This window comes from Saccopteryx bilineata, chromosome 2, assembly GCF_036850765.1.
Source record: "Saccopteryx bilineata isolate mSacBil1 chromosome 2, mSacBil1_pri_phased_curated, whole genome shotgun sequence".
Taxonomy (NCBI): domain Eukaryota; kingdom Metazoa; phylum Chordata; class Mammalia; order Chiroptera; family Emballonuridae; genus Saccopteryx; species Saccopteryx bilineata.
Genome location: NC_089491.1, coordinates 7,926,484 through 7,946,331, shown reverse-complemented (window position 1 = coordinate 7,946,331; position 19,848 = coordinate 7,926,484). Strand labels below are relative to the sequence as shown.

The following is a 19,848-nucleotide window of genomic DNA, read 5'->3' as shown; positions in this document are numbered from 1 at the left end:
TTGAAACACCCTGAGGAGTAAGGATTAGCGTCTGGGAACAGAAACCGGTATCAGATGTGGGCTCTGTCCCCTCCCCTTTGTGAGTCTGCCATGGGAATACTGAGCCAGGAAGCCCGAGGACCCTGGTGAGGCCTGGCAGGCCCGCTGGGAAAAGGCCACTCGGAGCCCCCAGGCTCAGGTAACAGGCATCTTCCCAGGCTCAGGGCAGGGCTCACAGGGTCAGGGCCGGGCCTCCCTCTTACTTCCACAGGGCTCTAAACACACACTATTAAATGCCACCACTCCCAAGGGAGGAAGCTCACAGCCTCACCCTGGCCCAGCCCAAGAGGTCACAGCAAGGGCAAAATACACTGCAGGTGTGCACCTGGAACTCTTCAACACTGAAAGCTGGGTGCATCAGGGTTCAGTTACAGAGGGGGAAACTGGGGCTCAGACGGCTGAGTAACTCACCCCAGACACAGAGCAGAGGAGCAGAGCCTGTGTCCCCAGGCCCATGTGTGTCCAGAGCCCGTGTCAGAGCCAGAGACGGCACAGACAGGACTCAGACTTGCAGCTGCCCCCAGAGCTCCTCTAGAGAGAGGGCGCTGAGCACCCCCAGTCAGGTCGCACGGGGTCCCAGGCACAAGACAGGGAAAGTGAGGGAGATGAACGAGGCGGAAGCAAGGCAGGAATGAGGGTGCCAATCAGTGGGCATGAGCCCAGGGCGGGAGCTGGCCAGGCCAGGTTTCAGGAAGTCTCAGGAACCTGATTCACTAAAAAACTTTTTATTAAGCACTTACTAAGTGCCAAGTACTGCTGAGCCCTAGGGACTTAAACAGTGAACAAAACTAAGTCCTACCTTCAGGAGTCCTATATTCCGGCAGTGGGTAGGAGACGCACAAAACAAGGCAAACACATCAGACGCTGGTGGTGCTATGGAGGGAAAGGAACCAGGGAAGGAGGCAGGCTGTGCACAGGTGGGACAGGTGTTAACAGGAAGGTGTTATCTGAGCAAGGAGCTGGAAGGGGTGAGAGAGTGACCTATGCAGATAACCGAGTGAGAGCAGTCCAAGCACGAGGAACAGAACGTGCAGAGCGGGGGGGCTGTGCCTGATGTGTTTAAGAAAGCACATGGAGGCCAGTGTGGCCACAGCAGACTGAGAGGGACAGTGGTGGGAAGCGACACTGGAGAGGGAATCATAGCCCCAAATTTACAAAGGGGCCATATGGAGGTACTTGCAATCCCAAGCACCCACACATGCACAAGCCAGTAGGGGAGAACGCAGAGAAGAAACAAGGATATAGCCTGACCTGTGGTGGCACAGTGGCTAGAGCATCGACTTGGAACGCTGAGGTTGCGGTTTGAAACCCTGGCTTGCCTGGTCAAGGCACATACAAGAAGCAACTAATACAAGTCGATGCTTCCCATTCCTCCTACCCTTTAACCCCCTTTCATTCTCTTCCCCTCATTCTTTCCTCTCTCTAAAATCAATAAACAAAATTTTTTTTTTGTATTCAGTGAGAAGGGTAGGCATAAAGAGACATCCACATGTGCCTCAAATAGGATCCACCTAGCAAGCCCTCTAGGGGGTGATGCTCTGCCCATCTGGGGCATTGTTCCGTTGCTCAGCAACTGAGCTCTTCTTAACACCTGAGGTGGAAGCCTTGGAGCCATCCTCAACACCTGGGGCCAACTCATTTCAATCAAGCTATGGCTGCAAGAGAGGAGAGGGAGAGAGAAGCGAGAGGGGGAGAGGTGGAGAAGCAGATGGGCGCTTCTTCTGTGTGCCCTGACAAGGAATCAAATCTGGACTATCCACATGCTGGGCCAATGCTCTACCACTAAGCCAACTAGCCGGGGCAATAAATAAAATCTTTGAAAAATTTTAAAAAAGAAATAAAGATATAGTAGGGGTGGGGCACTGGGCCCTTTTCTTTTTTAACTGGAAGTATCAGTTGTGACTTTTTTTAAAAGCATGCCTAGGGGAAAGATCAATGCCTCTGAGAGTCCTCTAATTGCAATGAGGTCAGAGGCCAAAGCCCCGCGGGACCACCTCCCGGAACAGCAGAGGCCACGGAAGCAGTGCAAGACTAGGCTGCGTGAGGTGATTACAGGGCCGTGCCTTCATTTCTGCCCAAGAATTATCTCCGTATGTTAAATTTAAAAATGAAAAAGGTTGAGAGGTTAGAAGGGCTGGTCAAAAGCAAAAGAAATTTGAGGCCTTGATTGGGTGGCTCAATGGCTAGGGTGTCATCCCAGTGCACTGAGGTCGAGGGTTCGATCCCCATCAGGGCACATATGAGAAGCAGCCAATCAGTGCATAACTAAATGGAACTAAGTAGAACAATGAGTTGATGCTTCTCTTTCTCTCTGTCCCCCTTCATCCCTCCCCCCCTTAAAAAAAAAGGAATGTGAACCTCCATCTACCAGAGGCCTGGGCCTACCCCTGCCCTCTCAGCAGGACCAGCCCCCTTGGGAAGAGATGAAGGCTCTCACCCTCCCTGGCCTGAGGCTGCAGGGCCTGGGCCTCCAGCTCCATGCTGCCTGCCAAGGACAGGTAATTACAGAGCCTGGGTTTTCAGAGCAGCTTCAGGGGAGTCTCGTTTTTAGCTTTAAGATATACAATTAGACGTCCAAACCCCAGAGAGGCAGGGCGAGCCCTCCACCCACCGCAGCCTACTGTGGCCGTCAGAGGGGTGGAATTCAGCTATTTCTGGGCGGTCCTGAAATAGAGCAGAGCACCCACCAGTCCGCTGTCCTCAGGACAGGACTCCCTTGAAGCTCCCATGGCCCCGGACCAGGGCCTCCAGTCCCCATCCAGACACTCTGGGTACTGGCTCCGTCCTGTAGATGACAAGGGGTCAGGGCAGTGGGAGCCACCTCCTGGCCACAGGCTGCCACGCCTCCAGGGTCCTTGCAGACAGATTATTCAGGGCCCCTCCCAGAGCTGACGTGAGAGCGAGCAAAGGCTCAGTGTGCAGGGCTGGCAGCGGTCACAGAGGCAGAGTCAGGAGACGGGAACCCAGGGCATCAGTGGGGCAGCCCAGGACACAGGTTCCACGGAGATCCCATGCCCACCCGCAGCGCTCCACCTTCCGGGCGGCCCGGCTGCGAGTTCTCATCTCCATGTCTGTCTGGTCAGCAGTGCCTGTCCAGCACGGAGCTCTGTGTGGCCACAGCAGGAAAGGGCTCATCAGACTAAAGTCAACAGTGAAAAGTCCTTGCCTTGTCACAAACGCAGAGTCCCAGGCCCTGCCAGAGCTGCAGACTCTGTAGGGCAGGGTTTTTCCACCTCTGCACTAGTGACATTTTGAACAGGACAACTGTCTTTTTCAGGGGCGTCCTAGGCATTGCAGGACGTTCAGCAGCATCCTGCCAGTAGCACAACTCCAGCTGTGACAACCGAAAAGGTCTCCAGACATTGCCAAATGTTCCCCCAGGGAAAGGGGGGGACAAAATCACCCCCAGTTGAGAACAGGCCTTTTAAAAAAATGTGTTTTATTGACTTTAGAGAAAGAGGAAGAAGGGGAGAGAGACAGGAATATCAAACTGTTCCTGTGTGTGCCCTGACGGGGATCAAACCGGCAACCTCTGCACTCCAGAACAACGGTCAACCAACCGAGCTATCTGGCCAGGGCTGAACTAAATAAACATTTTAAACAAGCTTCCAAGGGATTCTGGGCAGAAGCTGGGCACCGGCTAAGAAAAGGTATATCCCCCAGAACTGAGTGGGACGCCAGGGACCTCCCAGTCTCAGCTGTGCTCCTGGGTTCCTGAAGGGCTGGTCCCTGATTCCTCCCGTTCAGCCCCTACAATGAGAGCTAACTAGAACAAGGCTCCACCACAAGTCCCTCCCACCAGCTGGTGGACCCCGGGGGGCTGACAGCAGCCAGCCTGCACCCGCCCAGCCACACCCACTCTGTGATCTCCCAGCCCTCCGCCAGGTTCCTGGAGAAGCGAGGGGTCCTGGTGATGCAATCCAGGCTCCTGGCTGATGAAACCCAGGCAGGGAAAGGCAAGAGGCTAATAAGGAAACAATTTAAATTGACAACATCTGCGTGTGCTTCCCCAAAGAGAAGAAAGCACAGCCGCCTGGGGAGGGGCCCACCGGGAGGGGCCCACCCTGGGGACCAGCCTAGGCGTCCATCCAGGGGCTGCAGGGCGGCAGAGCCTTACCCCGCGCCGTGGCCAGCGTGGCGGCCCAGCAGTGTCTGACTCCTGCCAGGAATCCGGGGCCGTGTGCAGGGAGCAGCTTGTTGCAGTTCTACACAGCCAGCCCCCCCTCGGGCGACACCATGAGGCAGCAAGTTCCTAGAAGCCAAGCCGCTCTCTGCTCGAGACTGGAGCGGCTCAGAGGAGCCACCTAGCACCCCAACACCCTTCTCTGCTCTCCTGCCAAAAATGTGAGCCCGGAGGGTGGCCGGGGGATTGGTGGGTGGGCTGGGAGTAAAGGTTATGGGCAGCAAGTGAGCTGTGAAAGTAGAGTGATTGGCACACTGAGAGCTTCAGCAACTCCAAATGAGAAAAGGGGTCAGGCGTGGTGAGGAAGCATGGAGATAAGCAGGAAGGATTCTGGAGTCATGTGCGCGTGTTCGATCCTGCCACTCACCAGCCCGGTAACCTCGAGACAGGTCACAACACCCAAAGCGGGCAGGTGCCGGCTTCCTGTTTCACAGACACAGGCACACAGCCTCCATGTTCCGTCTTCCGCTCCCAGGGTCAGGCTGGGAGGCAGCTTCCCCAGCACCCAGGAGAAAGCATGGGTGCCCTTCTCACTTGATGCCAGCAGGCACTCCCTCTCGCTCTCACAGCCCAAGAGGGCAGCACGCCGTCAGAGGGATCAAAAGTAAACTGCTTGCTTTGATGAAGTACTGGTCCACACTGTGCACCCAGGCGAAGGCCCCCAGCACGCGGTGGGACCCAGCCTGGCTTCTACCTCCCGGCACCCTCCCAGGAACCAGGTGCTGCTGAAGCACTAGCTCTCTGCAAGCACAGCCACCACCCACTCCACAGGTGAGCAAACTAACACTCAGGGAGGACACCGGTCACACAGGAGGTGAGGGATGGTCTGTACCCTCACCCCGTCTTGCAGGATGTCTGGGAAAATGCGCCCAGACATCAGTCTCGGGGGACTGTGCATCAATGTTCCTGTGCTCTGTGGACTGACCCTTCACCACAAGTCTCAATACCAGGGAAGAGGCAGCCCGGAGGCCAGGCTTACATTAAAAACAGGGCAGTGACTGGGTCAGAGTGCATGGTCACAGAGATGGCACTAGGCCAAACCCATCAAGAACTGCGGATGTCAGAACCAAACCAGGCCAATCGGGGTCGGGGGGAGACACAGGAAAGTGTTCCTGTAGAAGTTTGGAACATCAGCTTCCTGCCTCCTGAGCACGTTCTACTTCTGAGGCATGTACCTGAGAGCTCTCCCTACCTGTCCTCCCAGAATCCGGACCCCCACCCTGGGAGGCAGGTGCCATCACCCCCATGTTCAGGGAGAGTAATAGAGTAATAAAATGTAGAGTAACAAGTAGGAAAACAGGCCCAGAGCACAGAAGCCACCTGCCCCAGGTCTGGCTGGAAGAGGACTATAACCTGAACCCACTGCTGTCCTACCCCTTTCAAACTAGGCCTCCATCAGAGTTGAGCTAGGTTGGAGGTTCTAGAAATTCAAAGCAAGATACACAGCTGAGCTGTAGCAGCAATTTCCCCTCATCCCAGATACACAACTGCAGAAAACACAGAACTTCAGGGTTGGCTGTGCTCAGGGGATTTCCCTTCCTGAGTCCCTGAGACTCCCTGCAGGCGTCCTGACAAAGCATGGATGTGGGAGACAGGGAGGCCGGATGGACACTTTGACCTCTCTAGGTCTCAGTTACTATTCCACCCGTCTCCTGGGGTTGCTGAGAGGCCTCATGAAACGAGGCCAGGAACATACCCAGAGGAGACTCATGCTGAATGGGAGACACGGCTCCCTCTGGCACAAGTGACTGAGACAGACGGCCCAGAAGGAAGCCAGGCATACAGGCCCTGGCTGAGACCCCATTCTCCACTCCAGAACCCTGGATCAGGACACTTCCCTGGGCCTTGAACCTGGATGTCCCAGGAGGTAGAATGATAGGTGTCCTAGGCATGCCTGGGCCCCTCCTGGCTGACTCATGCCTGAGTGGTGTTTGAATCACTCCAGAAAGGGAAGAGGCCAAAGGGAGGGATCCGTATTCCCAGAGCCTGGTTCCTCAAATGGCTGGACTCAAGTCACAGGGATGTCCCTGTCCTCTTGAGCCCCTTCCCAATCCCATAGCCTTTCCCGAGAGCACCCTCCCCCCAACGACTGCAGCTAGACAAATTACTTCCCCTTCTGGGCCTGGGTCTTAGGTATTGGAAAAACAGAACAAGGCTCCTGTGTCCTAGAGCACAAAGGTCCTAGAGGCCCTTGTTTCACTCGCTGCAGGATGGTGCCCAGCACATAGCAGGGGCTCAGTCAGTAGCTGACGACTTAGTGACCTTCACAGCCCTGCTCCCAACAAGGACTGCCCTTGACATCTTGCAGATACATCCACCTCCAGGAAAAGCGCCTGCCAGCTGAGGCCAGGCCATGTCCTCTAGGTCTCTGCAGAGCCTGAGGGGTCAGGGGTCACTGTGCTGGCTGACCTACCACCAGGTGTTCCCACCGCTCCACACAGCACTCCCCATGGTCCCCTGGTTCCGAGGTGACCAGGGAATAATCAGGGACCGCGCAGCCAGAGTCTTATCTCACAGAGCCAACACAGACTCAGGCCTGTTTTTGTAGCCATCTTCCGAGATTCCAACCACAGGACAAAGGGCTCAGGGTCAGGTGGGACCACGAGGCCCTGACTTACTAATCTCTACCTTCCCCCTGGATACCTGATTCTCTTGCAGACTTATAGACTGACCCTGGGCTGACCGCTGCTTCTGTCGTTCACTTACTCCACACACTAACTGAGCACGTACTTCAAGCCCAGCCCGAATGAGACACTGGAGAGACATCTAGAATAAGCCTGGGCCTCCATCTTGCCTGTATCCCAAATGGTCATGGCCATTCTCACCCAGGTCCATGTGATTCCTCTTCAGCCAGTATGAAACCCTTGAGAAGTGCTGGAGCCCAGGGTCCGGCCTCCTCTTGGCGTGCAGGGAAAATACCCAGTCAGTCATAGGCCTGTCCCCAAAGTGAGGGGCTAGGGCCAGAGCAGGCAGAAGAGGTTGCTGCCTCCCTCCCCGCTGTGCTCAGCACTTCTCTCTGGCTCATGGGCCCCAAATCAGAGACCGTAGCTGTCGTGCCCATTGCTGGGCCCAGTGCCTGGTGCAGAGCCAGGGCACCAGCCTGACTCTAATCACAAATGTCTGCTGAAGGGTGAACCACAGGAAGAGAGAAGAGAATTAAAGGGAGAGAGAGAGGAATGTGGACCTTTCCCTACCCTTGGGTCTCCTCCAAAAATTGCCCTAGGTTAATACCAACTCTGCCAGCCTTTACTGAGCACTTACTGTGCCAGGGAGCTATGCTGGGTACATAATGGGTGTTAACTCATTTAATCCAAGCACCAAGAAGGAGCTTATTCCCCCACTTCACAGACGAGGAGAGTGCAGTGCAGAGAGACCCTGTGGTCCGGCAGCCTCAGGAGCCCGCCCGCCCTCTGAACTCCAAGCCCCACAGCCCAGCAGCCCAGGGTTTGCAAGGGACAGAAGGAGAAGCCCCAGCTAAAGAAGACCATTGGTAGCTGCTAAGATGCCTTACGGCCTCATAAACATGTTGGGAGGGTTCAGGCCACTCGCCACAAAGACCCTGGGAAGCCCCAAGGACTTCCTCGAGGCCCCAGGAACCCGGGAAAGAGCCTCACTTGTCTAGGACTCTGGCGGCCAGCGCAGCACAGGCGCACAGCATCCCAAGGCTGCTCCGACACTGACGAGCAAACAGCGTCAGGGCGCAGCTCGCAGATCCTCCCAACGGCCTCTCGGTCCCTCATAGCCAGCCCCCAACAAGCAGGCCTCTGCCCTTCCAGACATGACTGCCATCTGACAAAGATGACATCATCTGACTTGTGCCAGGATGGGTAGTTTTTATCAGCGTGCTGCTGAACTCTATATAAATGGCATCACACAGCACATCTCGTCTCCAGCTTCCTTCCCTCAGCACTGTTTGTGACATTCGGCCCTGCTGTGAGTAGAGGCAGCTTGTTCATTCTCACTGGGCACAGGAGGCTCAAGTTTGTAATTGTAAATGACGACAAAGGTGGGAAGCCAACCCTCTAAGCTGACAGCCACCTCCCCTTTTGCCACCTAAAGCCACAGGTGGCCACCTTCTCCCCACTGTCCTTGGTGGTTCTAAAATAGAAATGTGATTGACATCCTCTGTGGCCACCCTCAGATAAGGTCGCCGCCCCTTCCCCTGGCCTTCCCCAACTCCAAGCCTCCAGGAACCAGCACAAGGGGCTCCCCCAACACAGAAGATACTCAGGAAGTCGCCCTGAGGGGCCAGGGGCAGGGGAGCCGCAGGTGTGCTGCCCTGTCTGCGGAAAAGCCCAGCACTGTCAGAGGAAGTGGTGGGAAGTGAGGGCGCTTTGCATGAGTACAGGACCCAGACTTCCGCCCTCCCAGCACCCTCCCAGCACCCTCCCCAGGACCGTCCAAACCTCTCTGCAGGTTTAGTCTGCTTGCAGCTGCCAGGTGCCTGGCCCGGTGCTGATCAGGTGCCCGGGTCTCAAGTAGCTTTCCCACCCCTGTATGAGCACCTGTACCCCATTTAGTGGAGGCAGAAGCCAAGGCTGAGAAGACAAAGCACCCGGGCAGCCCAGGCCCCCTCCTCCTCTGCATCCCGGACAGAGGGCCCACCCAACACAACCGGGCAGTGCCCCCAGCTACCCGCGACTCAGGCGGTCCTCGGGCAAAGGCTGCTCCTGACACAGGCTGATACCTCTGGCACCAGTGGAGAGGGGCTGGACCCCTGCAGCTGGCAGCAGCCAGCACACAGTCCAGCACCATCAGTGCCCATACTGGTCCAGTGCCAAAGAAAAAATGTCCCAGCCCTGCACCAGTGCCAACCAGTGGCAGGAAGCACCAGGACTAAGATTCAACAGAGGCCACTCCAGCCCACAGTGTGGGAAGGAGCCAAGAGGCATGAATGGGGATTGTAGTGTCCTGAGATGAGGGCCCACAGTGAGTGTGCAAGGCCAAAGAAAGCCAGAGAAGGCTTTCTGGAGGAGGCAGCCCTTGCGCTGAGCAGTTCAGCTAGATCAGGAGTCGGGAAGCTTTTTGGCTGAGAGAGCCATGAACGCCACATATTTTAAAATGTAATTCCGTGAGAGCCATACAACGACCCGTGTACGTTACACATTATTCAATAAAAATTTGGTGTTGTCCCGGAGGACAGCTGTGATTGGCTCCAGCCACCCACAACCATGAACATGAGCGGTAGGAAATGAATGGATTGTAATACATGAGAATGTTTTATATATAAATAAATAAATAAATAAATATATATATATATATATTTTTTTTTTTTTGTATTTTTCTGAAGCTGGAAACGGGGAGGCAGTCAGACAGACTCCCGCATGCGCCCGACCGGGATCCACCTGGCATGCCCACCAGGGGGTGATGCTCTGCCCATCCGGGCGTTGCTCTGTTGTGACCAGAGCCACTCTAGCGCCTGGGGCAGAGGCCATGGAGCCATCCCCAGTGCCATCTTTTGCTCCAATGGAGCCTCGGCTACGGGAGGGGAAGAGAGAGACAGAGAGGAAGAAGGGGAGGGGTGGAGAAGCAGATGGGCGCCTCTCCTGTGTGCCCTGGCAGGGAATCGAACCCGGGACTTCTGTAGGCCAGGCCAACCCTCTACCACTGAGCCAACTGGCCAGGGCCAGAATGTTTTATATTTTTAATGTTATTATTTTTTTTTATTAAAGATTTGTCTGCGAGCCAGATGCAGCCATCAAAAGAGCCACATCTGGCTCGCGAGCCATAGGTTCCTGACCCCTAAGCTAAAGAAGGGGGGGGGTGTTTGAGGACGAGGCAACTGCAGAAGCCAAAAACAAGAGTGTGATGGAGGCGAGGGGTGCCAGCAGGGCCAGGGCCTCCCTGGCTGAGGGCCTGGTCTCTCGCACCCGCCCCGGCCTTCCACCTCAGCAGCAGGCTGTCTGCCGGAGTGGGTCCCCCAGCTGAATGTGCAGAGGGTCTCCTCCTACAGGCAGGAGCCTCCCAGCCCGCCTACCTACTCAGTGGAAGCACCCCAGCTCTCTCTGGTCACAGCCACGGACCCAAGGCAGGGAAGATTCATGCCAGCGACCCCACTGGGGATGCTGAGCTCCAGTGGGAGGCCCTGCCCCTCAGATACCAGGTCTGCTCCTCACCTGCCCCAACCCCTCCAGAGGGCAGACAGAGGGCCCCTTTGAGAAGTCCGCTCACCCCACAGTACCCCAGTCAGTCCTGGCCCACAGGGAAAGGCTGCCATCACAGAGGGCCAACCAAGGTGCTCCATCCAGCCCACAGCTGTGACTCTGCCCAGGGACAAGAGGACAAATCGCAGCAAGTTCCATGCTTCTACGTTGTGCCAGGAGCCGAGCTGGACGCCTGACAGGCATTATCTCACTGTGTCCTCGCCAGAGCTCTGTGAAGCAGGCACCAGCAGCCCCACTGGGTAGGCTTAGGGACCAAGTACCCTGCCCAAGGTCACAGAGGCAGCAGAAGGCAAAGGCAGGACAGGAATGTGCTCCTCAGGCCTGTGTGGGGCATGGCACCAGCCTGGTTGAACAGGCCAGAAGCCCTGCATCCGCGCGCCTTCCGCCCAGCGCTGGAACAATCTGGCTGGGAGGGCCGCGGGCTTGCCACTCCTGGTTGACACCTGGGAAGGGTGGTGTGGCAGGTGGTTCCAGGCCTGCATGGGAGAGCTGTTCCAAGCCCAGGATGCCGAAAGAGGTTGAAAGCAGAGACCCAGGGTTTGCAGCCACAGCCCGAGCAGACACCCAGGCCAGGCACGGCTGGGCAGGTTCCGGCCTCACTCACTGAGGTCACCAAGAGCACAGTGGGGCCTCGTGAAGGGTCACAGAGCCCATCTGGGGCCTTGGACACAGGTGTGGTGTCCTCACAACACAACGCGCTTGCCAGGCAAGGTGGATAATGAAGAGAGACCCCTCCCCTCACTCCACCTTAGTTCCAGGTCTCTTTCTAAGAAAATCTAATGCCTCCCCTGGCTCCAGTCTTTCTATGGAGTCGGGGTGAGATGAGATAAACCTATAGTGTCACCGGGGGTTCCACTGCCTGTCCCGAGCAGCAGGTGAGCGAGCACAGGTTTCCCCACGTGGCAGTCATCGGTCACCGCACACCAAGGCCCCAGGTTCCTGAGGCCCAAGAACAGACAAGCCAGCAGCAATCACAAGGCCCAGGCAGAGCTTCCGAATGCAAGTCAGGACTTCAGGTACTAAACAAGCAAGTTGCAAAGGCACCGTGGGCCCCTGGCCACCCCAAACAAGCAGGGCCCACAGAAACAGTGTGGTTGCTGCCAAGAACCCCAGGCCAGAGTACCACCAGGACAGAGCTCGAAGTGAGGAACAGGTCTCAGGGAACAGCCTTGACTCCCCAGAACCAGATCACCTCAGGCCAGCGCTCTGCCAGTGCCAGGCTGGAGGGCAGATCACAGGGGCTGCCGGGCTGGCACCTGCCAATGCTGTAGCACGTGGTTGCAAAGGCCAGGTCCAAGGCACAGGCCATGTGGCTTCAGGTTTCACCAAGGGCACCAGCAACATGGTCTGACCCCAAGAGAAGCCAGCGGCTGGCCTGATGCCACTGCCGGGCCGCTGGGGGTGGCCTCTGAGGCTGCTAGCAGGACTTCTCTCCACAGGCATCTGCCTCCACATGCCCCATTACACATGGAAGGCCCTCCACAGCTTCCCCAGGGGCCAGGCTGGCCTGAGGAAAACTAGGGAGGCAGACCATGGTCTGGGATCCGAGAGCGGGCAGTGGGATCAGGAGAAGCCTAGAGCAGGCAGCCCACGGAGGAGGGAGCAGCAAAGCCCCTTAGGCCAAAAGCTGCCATGTGACACTTGCCAGATCTTCCAATTTAAGAGACTCCAAAAGTCTTATACTTTTATGTTGTCAAAAACTATTAGGACATGCCTTACCAGGTGGTGGCGCAGAGGATAAAGTGTCGAACTGGGATAGGGAGGACCCAGATTCGAGACCCCGAGGTCTCCAGCTTGAGCGTGGGCTCATCTGGTTTGAGCAAAGCTCACCAGCTTGGACCCAAGGTCGCTGGCTTGAGCAAGGGGTTACTCGGTCTGCTGTAGTCCCGCGGTCAAGGCACATATGAGAATGCAATCAATGAACAACTAAAGTGCCACAATGAAAAACTAATGATTGATGCTTCTCATCTCTCTCCGTTCCTGTCTGTCTGTCCCTATCTATTCCTCTCTCTGACTCTCTTCTGTCTCTGTAAAAATCAAACAAACAAACAAAAAAACTATTAGGACACAAAAAATAATAATAAAATCCCAGCTACATTTGGCTACAGTACACCTTCTGAACTTCAATTTTCTGGCAACCAACCAAGTGCTAGATGTGGTGGCAAGCACTTCAAGACAAGGAAACCCTCCTGCCCACACTGCCTGCCACTACCCAGACTACACAACTCAGGCCCCCTTCATCTTCTCCACCAGCAACCAACAGCCATCAGCCTAACTGGCAAACCAGGCCACACTGCTCCCCTGGCTAGATCCCCACGGTCAGGAACGGTCCAGCCCAGCCACCTTCCCACATCTTCATTCTCTCCAGCCCCTGCCAGCCCCTCCCTGCACCCAGCCATGCCAACCCCTTGCCTAGACCACTGACCAAGTACCTTGTAGCAGAGGCCTCTACCCTAAAGTCTCTCCAATCTATCCAACCTCTCTCGAATCCAATCCCCCTTGGCCTTCCAAGATCCTCTGAAGGGCCACTTCCACAGGGAAGCCCTCCTCCCTATTTCAATGATGTGTCCCATTATGAGACAGATGGATGACAGGTCAGAAATGCCTTCCCCAACTAGTGTGCCAGGATAGAGTCCTGGGAGGACTCTCCCAGATCTGCCTAGCTCTGACATCTCCGTGATGCCCACCAGGTGCGCTGCCTGCCGAGTTCCACGGAAGCAGGGCTGTCTGGTCCCACTCACCAAGGAAAGCCCAGGACCACGGCGGTGCTCAATAAATGTGTCCTCCTCCCTCCCCACACTCTCAGTCTCCAGAGTTCCTGCCGCCTTGGGGTCCCACAGCACCTCCACATCCCCGCCCCCTCAGGCCCCACAGACAGACACTGTCACCTCCACACCAAGCTGCGTGTGAGAGCAGCCTCTCAGGGCGGCAGACTCCAGGGGCAGTTAGCAGCCTTTTCCAAGGTGGGAGGGAGGAGGGAGGCCTTGGAGAAGCAGGGCCTGCCAAGCCTATGGTGTGTGTGCAGAGGTCTCTAGGCACAAGGCCTCCAGCTGCAGAGCTGACCTGTCCAAGGCCTTCTTCATGCCCCTCCAGAATCCCAAACATCCCTCTGAGACCACCCACCCCAGCTGGTTCAACGTCCGGCTCATGGAGGAAGGGCAGCACCTGGACCGGGAGCCGGTGTGACCTCTTCCGACAGGTTGCCCAAATAAAAATCCCACCGAGGAGACAACTGAAGATTCAAAGCTGCCAAAGAAACAAAGGAAGGGAAGGTGTCTCCCAAGTCACACAGTCTGCTTCTTGGACAGTCTGGCATCCAAGTCCACAGTAGGAGGAGCCCCTCCTGTCCTGCTGGCCCTGCCTGGCCCTTTAATGCAAAAGACAGTACAAAGGCACAGGGGACAGAGGTCAGGGCCAGATCAGAATCCACCCAGCTGTGCCCTTAACTCCTCCCACAAAGAGACCTGAACAAGTGATCTCTCTGCCCCAAGCCTCAGTTTCCTCATCTATTGGCTGAAAAGGTGCTCTCTGCCTGTCTTCTCCAGAGAGGACTTGCTGTAAGGTAAATCAACCCCTTCCCTCCCTCACTCCCTCCCTCCCCTGGCACTGCCAGCCACGTGCATGGGGAAGGCCACCGGCCCAGTGCCAGCTGGACGCAGAGACTTCTCAAGAAGTTTGGGATTCTGCCTGCCCGAAAGACAGACTGGCTCGAGGCTGGAAACCTGCTCCCAACCCACCCTGGGGAGACCACAGCCTGGCCCACTGCTTCCAGACTCCGCAGACTTGGCTGGGACTCTGCATCCCCCATGGAATCCCTGGGAAAGCCTCCCAGATGCCATTTGGATGCACCCGCTAGAAGGCCTCCAAGCAGGGTCCTTGGCACATGCTCACTGTACCACAGTGCCAGTCCATGCCTGGCCCCAAATCCATGGCAGTGACTTAAGCCCCACACCCATCTATGCCCCAGAGGCTCCTTATCTAGCTCAGTGCCTAGAAAGTATCCATATCTGGAGTTCCCTGTACCTTCCAACCCACTGAAAAGAACCTTCTTCAAAGGTCTGGGACAGCACATGAGGCTGTAGCTGCATCCAGCTCTCTACTACCAAGGTAAGGCAGGACTTGGGAGCTGGACCAGCCCAAATTTAAATCACAGCCTGTTCCTCCCTAGCTGAGTGACATGGGCCCATCACTTCAAGTCTCCTCATCAGCTAACGTGGTGGTTTGAAGACCATTCATTCAAGATGCTCAGTAGGTGCCTGGCATATAGTACATGCACCATCAATGGCAGTTTAATTCCTAACAATAAAAGGGTTATTTTTCCAATTAAATGACCAGCTGGGTGACCTATGGCATGTAGCTTCACCTCTCTGGCCTTGGTGCCTCTCTGAATGTCCAAGAAGATTAAAGGACATACCATTTGCAAAACTCTCAGCACGGCGCCTGGCACATAGCATAGGCACTCAGGACACAGTCGCTGTGAGGATTATGGTTTGTAAGGAAGCCTTAGAAAGATGCTGCTTGGGAACAGGGCAATGAACCACCTGTACTACCTGCTCAAAGTGGGTCAGGCTGGAGCTGTGTACCCAGCTGTTGCCATGGCACCCAATACATAGGGAAACATTCCAACTAGGAAGGCGGGTGCTGCACGGGTGGGGCCTCGAGCCTGCTTCTCTCAGATACCACCCATGCCACCACCGCCACCAGTTTCTGGGCTACCTCAGGGGTCCCTGGCATTAGGGCAAGTATGCTACTGGATCTTGGTCCAGGATCTAGACAAGTCTCATCACTCCTAACCCTACTGTCACTCCAAAACATTGGAGCCTGTCCATCTGGAGGGGTGGGCTGTGAGGTGGGGCTGCCAGGGTAGACGGGATGGGAGCCGAGGAGAAAAAGACCCTAGAAACCCCCCTCTCGTAAACAAAATCCAAAGCGGCTCGAAAGCAGTCTCAGACCCCAATGTTAATGTCTGTCCCCAGTCACACCCGCACAGCAGCAAACAGGCACCCAGAGCCCAGGAAGTGCCAGCTTTGGGGGCTCGATGTCAGCTCCTTCCTCCTCAGCCCCACTCAGGTTTCTTCCAGGACCAGGGCTGGGAAAGGCTCTTTGGGCTTGGCCGGGTTCAGGGAACACATGGCCCCGTGCCAGGAGGGAAGAAGGGGAGGCAGAGGTGAAATCCAGCAGCTGTGGGCCCAGACCTGGAACTTTCCAGACTTTCCCAGATGAAGGGGAAGGTTTAGAACAATGGAAAGGCTGACAGGTAGGGTGACAGAGGTCTTGGGGACTGGGAGGTTATGCGAGAGAGACCTCAGCCCTGGGCTGAGTACCAACTCCTCAGTGGGATCCAAGACCCCGGCCCCTCCCCCAGCTCCCATGTAGGCCCCCTGCTGACTCTTGCTGGTCTGCTAAAACCTGGGAGGGGCTAGGGGCAGGAGTCCCTCTACCATAGAGACCACAACCACTGCAACTTTAGCTGAGCCAGACAGGCATATACATTATCCATTATCATTATCGATTATCCATATCCCTTACAACTCTAGCTGTGAGTATGACCTCTCCCATTTCACAGAAGAGAAAACTAAGGCTCAAAGGCAGAACAGGATAGTAGTTAAAAGGAGATCCTGAGTTTGAGTCTGAGCTCTGTTGTATTAACTCAGGCAAATCATTCCCTTTCAGATCTTCAGTTTCCACCTCTATAAAATGCAGATAATAAACCCTACAAGCCCCCCCCCCAATCCAGTCTCCACCCTGCATCACAAAACAGACAAAGAGCTAAGTGAAAGGTGCTAGGAAAATGGGGAGCACAGTACAAATAACTGCTGGCTGTTGGAATCACAGAGGTTAGGTAACTTGCCCAAAGTCACCCAGCCAGTGAGTGGTGGGCCCCAAGCCATAACTGTGAGCACAGCCCTTTCCTTGAAACCTTGGACTGCTGTGCGGGTGGCCCTGGGCTAACAGGCTTCCTAAGCAACCACATATATACACACCATCCCATTTCCACCAGCCACCCCTCAGCAAAGGACAGCCTTTGTCTGAATTCCTCAGATAAACAGCTCCCAGCAGACTGGAGAACCTCCAGGCCTTAATGGGCCCAAATGCACCCAAAAAGTGCCCCACCCTGTCCACACCAGAGATTCCCCAATCCGGGTTGGGCTGTATGGCTCTCCTCGCCTCCTACCAACAGAACATTCGACCACCAGATTACATCCAAATAAGCCTAGTTCAGTTAGTTGACAGTGGCCTCCAGAGAGTTCCCTAGCAATCCACTTCCTCTTCCTGGGCCTCAGTTTCCCCCTCTGTTAACAGGCACCCCAGCTCAGAACCGTGATGCTGCTCCAGCTAACAGCCCACAGAGAGGCCTAAGGAGCAGAGACACAGCCCAGGGAAGGAAACCCGTGTGTCGCTGCCACTGGGTCAGGCCTTGCGCTGCTTTCTATCTACTGAGACATCTCCACAAGTCCTGACAGAGACCCGTACTGGCCCCAGAAAGTGACAGAGTTAGGACTCAAACCCCCATCTGTCAAACTCTAAGGCACTCTGCCAGGCAGGCCATGACTATGGGACCCCAGATGGGCCCAGTCAGTGGGTGCAGCTTGGGAACTCAGTCACCCTCATCAGTGAGCTGGGCAGCTGGACCTGCAGGTTGGGGAACACAAAACCAAAGTTGATCAAGCCTCTTTCAGAGGGCTGCAGCCTCCTGGACAAGGGCATTTGCAATGCAAAGCAGCCCAGCTCCAGCTAGGAGAAGACGGTGCTCAGAGGGAGGCTGGGCAGGCCCAAATCCAGTCACTGCCCTCCAGGCAGACAAGGGTGCCTGCAGTTGGGCCTTCCCAGAGCCAGGAGTGCCTGGAAACCTGTGGCTGTCCCCAGCTCTAAAGCATATGACAGCCGAAGTGGCCAGCTGGATGCAAGGTGGCCTGGAAACATTCCTCACGATCTCAGCCCCTCAAAGCACAAACCCCGCTGGGCTCTCTGTGCAAGTCTGCAGAATGGACCTGTGGCAGGTTACATGTAGGGCCCCCAAAGAGAGGCTGAAAGAATAGACCCCCGGGTATCTGGCAGGTCACTTGCAGATAGATGCGGGCACCCAGGCAGATTCCTCAGACTCAGACCTCCCAGATCACTCAGCCCTGCCTTGTGCAAACCTGTCCCAGATGCACAGAACCCTCAGGACTCTCTGGGCCCCAAGAGGTGCCTCTGCACTCGCCAAATGGCTAGATCTCGCTCATCACTCCCCTCCCCCGAAGGCGAGACTGCCCCAGCTCCTACCTTGACGATAAGCTGACAAAATCCCCGCCATCCAGCAGTCGGACCTTGCAGAAGAGGACCCCGTTCACGAATGGGACCGCCGTCAACTCCTCCAGGGTGAAAGTGGTTTGGAATTTGAATTTCTTCTTCTTCATCAAGAAAGCCATGAGCGAATTCCCTGAGTCTGAAGCCCCGAAGGCCAAATAAGGGGAGAGCCAGAAATCCCCAGGATTCCTTTCCCTATACCACACCCCCTCCTCAAAACACCAGGACCGGATCCCGCCCAGATGGTAGCGGAGGCGGCAGAGCAGGCGGGGATCGGAGTCCGGAGGGCCCAGTCTAGTTTGCGGGGCGGCTGGCTTCACCCTCGGGGAGCTGGGGCTCGGAGGGGCTCGGGGTGCCCAGGGGCTTCACTGGCATGTAAACAGGGGGACATGGCCCAAGAGGCGAGGACAGGTGTGGCGGGCGACGCGCGAGCGGCTGGGCCGGCGGGCAGCATCCCGACCCGCGGTCCCCGGGTAGCTCACGCCGCGCGGCCGAGCGTGGCAGGAGGACCGGTGAGACTGAAGCCGGCGAGCTGACCCGCGAGGCCGAGTTCTGAGGGCGGGCGGCCCCGCCCCGCCCCGCTGGCGGCCGGGGGAGGTGCCCTGGCCGCGCACACGCCCCCGCACCTGGGTGCCCCGCGGCCCGCGCAGGTGAGTCGGGGGAGGCTGAGGTCACCCCCAGGTGGTGGTCGGGAACCCTGGGGGCCTCTCCGGGAGGGGCGTCGGGGACACTGCGGGCCGAAAACGTCCGGCCGCGACCCCTCTGGGCCGGCACTAGACCGATCCCCCGGCAGCGAGGACACCGCCTCCTCGGTCCCGGGTTCTGCACCGCGGGCCCCAGCGGAGCTGAAGCGCCCTTCCGGCCGGCCGGTGGCGCTCGCCTCCTCTGCCCAGCACCCGGCGAGCAGCAGCACCGCCGCCTGCGCCCCGGATGCCGCGACCCAAGCCCGAAGCTGCGCGGCGCCGCTGCGAGAATGCCGAGGCCCAGCACCGCGGCCGGAGGAGCCTCCGCCGAGCGCGGGGGGGGGGGGGGGGGGGGGGCGCTAGGGGTCCAGCCCGCCCGCGATTGGGCGGCCATGCGGAGCAAAAGCGGGCGTGATTGGCTAGTGGCGGTGTGGGGCGGAACTTGGAGGGGCAGAGGCGCCTCGGGACGTTTGGATTGGTGCACCGCGTGGCTGGGCACGCCTCCTGGGTCGGGGTGGAGCCAAGCGAACGAGAGGGGCCCCGGGATGGCAGTGGGGAGGTCGCGGGGCGGGAAACGGGCTGGCGGAGCGAGGAGGAGGGCGCGAGCAAAAGAAACAGTTGAGAAAAGAAATAATATGAACACTATGGGTAGAATGGCCTTCCAGTGTCACCCCCAGAACTAAGCTCGCTTACCACCTTATTAAGCCCTGAAGGTAGCAAGTCCCATTTTCCCCCCCTTGAAAACACACCCAGAGAGGTGGCAGGGACTAGATCAAGCGGGTCTTAAGCCCCTAAATCTCTAGTTCTCAGCCCTGAAGAAAGAAGTGTCTGCAAATGTTTCGCTGAATGGGTGATTTGGAGCAATTCATTACCAACCTGTGATAGACCCAGCTTCTTCATCCCAAACTGCTATCTAAGCCTTTTGTTGTCTGTTAGTTTCTTGCCTAATTGTGGCTGGTGGCCCTAACTAGATTAACTGCCCTAGGTGCAGAGACCTCTTCTGGAGCTTTGTACCTCCCAGGTCTTGGATATATTGTAGCTCATTCATTCAGTCACCAAATGTTTAGGGGCAGTCTCCTCTGAGCCAGGCTCAGACCTAGCAGTGAGCCTGGTGGGCCTGTGCTCTCCAACCTCTCCAAACTCAAGAAGAGGTGAAGCAGACAGTGACAAATCTGGTGGATGAAAACTGCAATAGGGGACTTACGGAGGAGCTCAATGGAGGCAAGGTGGTGAGGATTGGGACTCAGAAGGCGTCTGGCACAAAATTATCCAAGTCACTCACAGGATGAATATCTGGTTAAGAAAGGGTCTAGGTAGAGGGAGCCTCTAGAGGCCTAGCAGCCAGAGAGCAGTGCCTACAAAAAGCTACCAGTATCTTCATCTGGCTGCATTTTGGCAATTGCTGTGGAGGGGAGGGCAGTTTGGCTGGAGATTGGCCTGGAAGGTCTGTAGTGGCTGGGTCTTGCAGAGTCTTATAGACCAGAGTAAG

At 56.6% G+C, this 19,848-nt stretch overlaps 2 protein-coding genes across 2 annotated transcripts in view; both read right to left on the bottom strand.

Annotated features, from left to right (window-relative positions):
• EEIG1 (estrogen-induced osteoclastogenesis regulator 1) overlaps nucleotides 1-18,675 on the bottom strand; it is a 35,483-nt gene extending 16,808 nt beyond the window's left edge. Inside the window, exon 1 of the mRNA XM_066256111.1 lies at nucleotides 17,653-18,675. Coding sequence (XP_066112208.1) covers nucleotides 17,653-17,798 — 146 coding nt within the window. The 5' untranslated portion in view covers nucleotides 17,799-18,675. The remainder of the gene's footprint in view (nucleotides 1-17,652) is intronic.
• Nucleotides 17,971-18,753, bottom strand: LOC136322141 (WAS/WASL-interacting protein family member 2-like). Its single transcript, XM_066254296.1, has one exon. The coding sequence runs from the start codon at nucleotides 18,751-18,753 to the stop codon at nucleotides 17,971-17,973; it is 783 nt and encodes a 260-aa protein (XP_066110393.1).
• Between the last annotated feature and the right edge of the window lie 1,095 nt (nucleotides 18,754-19,848).

Bases quoted from the DNA above. Each gene is read 5' to 3' on its own strand.
- LOC136322141 (XM_066254296.1), bottom strand. From the start codon at position 18,753: ATGGCCGCCCAATCGCGGGCGGGCTGGACCCCTAGCGCCCCCCCCCCC.